This window comes from Chaetura pelagica, unplaced genomic scaffold (genome assembly GCF_000747805.2).
Source record: "Chaetura pelagica isolate M959 unplaced genomic scaffold, ChaPel_1.0 scaffold130, whole genome shotgun sequence".
Classification (NCBI taxonomy): Eukaryota; Metazoa; Chordata; class Aves; order Apodiformes; family Apodidae; genus Chaetura; species Chaetura pelagica.
The window spans coordinates 883,369-888,630 of NW_009951915.1; the positions used below are offsets into that span (position 1 = coordinate 883,369).

Here is a 5,262-nt window from a genome sequence, read left to right on the forward strand (position 1 = left end):
ATAATGAGGACTATAAACAGGAGGGCATTCCCAGCCAACCCGACCAGGAAGACCACGGTGTAAAAAGATGGCAAGAACACTCTGCCAAAGGAAAGTACCTCTTCCTTTGTGCAGGGGCCATACTGCATGTAATCCTCCTCCTCCAGGTAGTCGTACGGGTAGTCACTCGAATTGGCAGCATCCGGCCAGGTGGCACCAGTTGTTGTTGCCACCTTTGAAGATGAGTTTGACAAGTGGCTGCCTAGGAGCAGAAGACAAGCGAAAGGGGTCAAAATGCTGCTCCAATCCACCCAGGAAAGGCAAATGTCACATCACGGAGGGTTTTCCTCTAGTTCCTAGGTTGAATTTCTGCCACCTTCTGATAAGGATTTTGTGTCCTGCACCCCTTGGCCTTTGGCCATGGCATGGGGACAGGTGTCTGCACACACACAGCAGAAAATAGTCCTGGTTTCCTCACTCTGGCACATTAAAACATGAAAGTAAATGAGGAGGGTCTCTGACATAACTCACCACTTCCTCCTGATACCACTGCAATCTTTTGAGGAAGTTTCTGCTCTAAAGGGTGGGAAATGCCCCACCACACCTCGCCGTGAGCTGCTTTAGATTCACTCGAGTCACTACTGAGAAAGCAACAGCTCATTTCCCAGTGAAGCAGCAGAACACCTCTGTGTTGGTGGGGCTGCCCCTGGAGGTGAAATGCTGAACGTCTCTACTGCTCCTGGTAGGACACTGAGCCCTCTCCATACCAACTTTAGCACACTAAACCATGGATTCTTGTCACAGGTGGAAAATACAGAGTCATGGAATGGTTTGGGTTGGAAGGGACCTTAAAGATCATCCAGTTCCAACCCCCCTGCCTGGGCAGGGACACCTCCCACCAGCCCAGGTCACTCAAAGCCTCACCAAAGGTAAGGACATGTAGGCACCTGGATCAAGGCTAGAGGTAGAGATAGGGATTTAGCTGGAAGGATGTTGCTGGATTTGATCCTGCATGAGATCCTGCTGACCAGGGAGGGTGAGGGCTGTGTGTTCAGCCACACCCCAGGACTGCAGGCTGCTGTCAGTGTTTAGACAGCTGCAACCCAGATTTCAGGAAACTGTGACTGATTTGGAAAGCTTCCTGCTTTTGGAGTCTGATTTTCAAAACAAGAACAACACACCCACGAGAACACAGCAAGGATTTTGTTTTCCAAAAGCTGGGCAATGGCTGTGGCTGAAGAGCCCAGTTCCCATTCACTGGGAAATGGGACCTGCCTGAGCCACCTCGTGTCAGTACCGTGAAGGTGAATGTGTTTTTCAAAAGTCCAAGACTGATCTCCAGGCTCTGACAGCAAACCAGGGAAAAAATAGTGCAAATACCTCTCCACCCCTAAAACACATAATTTTTCAGAGATAGCCAAAGCTGCCCACTTTGCCCCTGGAGCTCATTTTTTCCAGCAATCCCAAAACAGGCATGGCTGTGTAGTTCCCTGCCTGCAGTCATTCCTGCCTGTAGTCATTCCTGCCCTGGTTTCCTTGAGGATCTGTTTCTCCCACTGCCCAAGAGACCTGCAGCCACCAAGTAATGGGAGCCCCACCACCCCAAGTGGGTTAAGCAAAGCACCCAGGGTTTGGAATGGGGTGCTGAGGATGCCTGAGGGTGTGCAGCTGGAAGGGGTGAAGCTGTGGACGTACCTGCTGCTGTCCCATGGCTGTAACTCCTTAAATCCTCATTCCAGGCAATTCCAGGTAGCTGAAAGCAGAAGAAAATTTGGTTTAAGCTGGATTGAAATGTTTTCCTGTTCTTTAGCAAGGGCCACTGGGCACTTCAGACAGAGCAGCCACGGGGAGCAGAGATCTGCCATAAAAAAGTGCCATAAAAAAGACTCTTCTGGGAATTGGCTTTTCTTATTCTGTCTTTATTTCATATTTTGGAGGAAATTCTTCCTTAGTCACGTACACTTCTGACTATATACCTTTGAGAAGAAACCAAAGCTGCCCACCCTTCAGATCCCATCAACACCCAGTAAGACCCCTTAACACTTTGCCCCCATACACACCGTATCAGGAAAAGCCAAGCTCAAAACGTCCATTTCTGGGTCACTTTCAGGCCACCAAGATGCCTTTTCTCCTTCTGCCACGTCTTCCCCGCTCCGTGTCACACTTGCACTGACATTCCCATTCCCACCCTGTAGCTCATAGCAGGGAAATGAGGAATGCAATATGGGCTGAGCTCAGAAATTAATCCCAGCTGGACAGAGCACCGGTGCTCAGGAGCTGGAAAACCTTCAAGAAGAAAAAAGAACCTCTCCAGGTTTCTTGTGCAGCTTTGCCTGCAAGCAAAGAGCAGAAAATGCACTTACAGGAGCTTCTTCTCCACCGTGGGCAGTTCCCATCCTGCCAGAGGCTTGAGTCAGCCTTTTAGGAACTTCTTTTACTTTCACAAGAGCACAGGCAGGAAATGTGAGCCCAGTGTGACCTTGCTGTTTTGTTTTGCCTTTTCCTGGTGTTGATGAGTGTGACATGACAGCACCACCCTGTCACGTCCCAGCATTTGTGCCTCTACAAGCATCTGCAACTAGTGCCTGCATCCAAATGTGGGCTTTGCCTCCTGAGATACCCATCAAGACCACAGTGCCTCCTGCCACGGGTGCTGTGGGGACCCAGCACCCTTCCTAGGGAAACACAACCTGCTCTTGTATGGCTCGAGTCGGGCATCAGGGCAGGGATGGGCAGAGCCTCTGGGGCCAAGGACAATGAGAAGATTGCTGGTGGATCCCATGCATGCCCAGGCTGGGTGGTGAGGCCACCCACAACATAGTCTGAAGTAGGATTGTCTGGGATGTGCCAGACCAGGGTCACGCAAATAAGCACAGACACCAGCCCCTTGCTTCAACAGAATTGGTTCCTTTGGCCCTTCTCTGCATTTTCCCATGCAGACTTTTCCCCTCTTCATCTTGATCCTTCTCTTTTCTCCACCCCATCTCCTTCCAAACCAGCCATCTGCTCCTAATTACCTTTGTCCTGTTAGTTCTGGGTTTGCTGCATCCCAACCCCAGATGTGGCAACAAGCTCTCTCTTGTTATTTTGTTTTCTAAAAGCCTGAATTAGTAGAAATATCTGCCTTTGCCTGAGACATGGATACTGAGGTGATGTTCACCCTGCCCACCTCCTAGTCCGACTGGACCTGCTTGGTCTCTGCACCAACAGGCTCCTGGGGCTGAGACAACTCATGTAGAAATCTGCATTTTTTTCCAGTAAATCCAAATAAACCACCTACTACTTGGACACTGCAGGATCCTCATCCTCTTGAAATGGCGGGGACACTGGTGGGGACACTGCCAGGGCTGGTAGCTCCAAGGGGACAATCAGATACCCTTGCAGACAGCAGCAAAGCCTTGCAAGTGGAACTGGAATAAAGAACTTCCTGCCTTGGTTGAACGTGCACGCAGAGATTGATGACAGCAGAGATGTGCCAGGCTCCTGGCACTGCCACAGGGACATTTTGGGGACAGCTTCATGGCATGACCCCTCACTCATCTGTAAAAAGGTGTCTTTGATAAAGCAGTTTATCAGAGACGTTTTGGAGCATCACCATTTGTGAAGGGTCACACTCCAGATTGTTTCCCTCGTGTCACTACCAAAGAGGGCCATAGGGAACACCTTGACCATCTCCAGGGCTTGGAGACCCCTCCAGGGATGGGGACTCCCCCCCTGCCCTGGGCAGCCTGGGCCAGGCCCTGACAGCCCTTGCCAGGCAGGAATTGTTCCCCAGATCCAACCTCCACCTCCCCTGGCACAACTTGAGGCCGGTTCCTCTTGTCCCATCCCTTGTTCCTGGGGAGCAGAGCCCGACCCCCCTGGCTCCAACCTCCTCTCAGGGATCTGTAGAACATGGGCAGCAGAAATGTTAGGAGAGAGCAAGAAGCTGCTCGCCAAGCTGAGACACCAGGGTCAGGATGTGAGAGCAGTTTCATTAGCCCAGCAATTAAAATGAAATCAGATTTTATTTTTGTTTTTAATTGAGTTCCTCCCCTGAAGCACACGGATCTGCAGGGAATGAAACGTACCTCTGGGAGTCACTGGAGAAGAGCAGCCCTCACTGCAATGTATCACAAGGTTTTAACTCGATTTGGGGGCTCTTAATTGCATGAATTTCTTTTGTTTGTTCGTTTTCTTTCAGCCCTAATGGCCTGGGCAATTAGAGTAACCAGATTATCCCTAACGGGACGTGGATTTAGAGACACAGGGGGACTAACAAATGCTGATCTGAGCCAGCGTGTGAGCTGGGGAGTTGGTCCCTTTTTTCTCCTCCCTGTGCTTGGAGATGGGGAGTCAGAAAATCACAGCACTGCACCGGGCAGGGCTTTTGGACCCAAAAAAAGACCTTTTATTGGTTGTTTTCTTCCCACAGTGAGGGTTTGGGGCACCTGCAGGATCTCCAAGGGATTTTTGCTCCTGCTCTGGGGTTTGGTTCAAAGTCAGGAGGCATTTCAAGGTTGGCTCTGGGCTCCAAAAGCCACTGCCCAGCACGCAGCAGTGGCAGAGGGAGCTCCAGAGGGGAGGAAGAGAGTCAATAAATCCATTCGGAGGAGGGAAAGCTGGGCTTTGACTTGTGCAAGGTCAGGTGCAGTTCAGGGGCAGTTCAGGTGCAGTTCAGGTGCAGTTCAAGGGCACTTCAGGTGCAGCTCAGGCGCACTCAGGTGCAGTTCAGGTGCAGCTCAGGGGCAGCTCAGGTGCACTCAGGTGCAGTTCAAGGGCAGTTCAGGTGCATTCAGGGGCAGTTCAGGTGCAGCTCAGGTGCAGTTCAGGGGCAGTTCAGGTGCAGTTCAAGGGCAGTTCAAGGGCAGTTCAGATGCAGTTCAAGTGCAGTTCAAGGGCAGTTCAGGTGCTCTCAGGTGCAGTTCAGGTGCATTCAGGGGCAGTTCAGGTGCAGCTCAGGGGCAGTTCAGGTGCACTCAGGGGCAGTTCAGGTGCAGTTCAGGGGCAGTTCAGGCGCAGTTCAGGTGCAGTTCAGGTGCAGCTCAGGGGCAGTTCAGGCGCAGTTCAGGGGCAGTTCAGGCGCAGTTCAGGTGCAGTTCAGGTGCAGCTCAGGGGCAGTTCAGGCGCAGTTCAGGGGCAGTTCAGGCGCAGTTCAGGTGCAGTTCAGGTGCAGCTCAGGGGCAGTTCAGGCGCAGTTCAGGGGCAGTTCAGGCGCAGTTCAGGTGCAGTTCAGGTGCAGCTCAGGGGCAGTTCAGGCGCAGTTCAGGGGCAGTTCAGGGGCCGTTGGGGGGCTCTGAGGCG

The 5,262-nt window shown here is 51.9% G+C and overlaps 1 protein-coding gene across 1 annotated transcript in view; it reads right to left on the minus strand.

The window, feature by feature from the left end:
* ACKR2 (atypical chemokine receptor 2) overlaps positions 1-2,375 on the minus strand; it is a 3,235-nt gene extending 860 nt beyond the window's left edge. Inside the window, exons 1-3 of the mRNA XM_009994689.1 lie at positions 2,343-2,375; positions 1,675-1,732; positions 3-241 (exon numbers count right to left, since the gene is read on the minus strand). Of these exons, the coding sequence (XP_009992991.1) occupies positions 3-241; positions 1,675-1,732; positions 2,343-2,375 (330 nt within the window). The remainder of the gene's footprint in view (positions 1-2; positions 242-1,674; positions 1,733-2,342) is intronic.
* Positions 2,376-5,262: the final 2,887 nt, after the last annotated feature.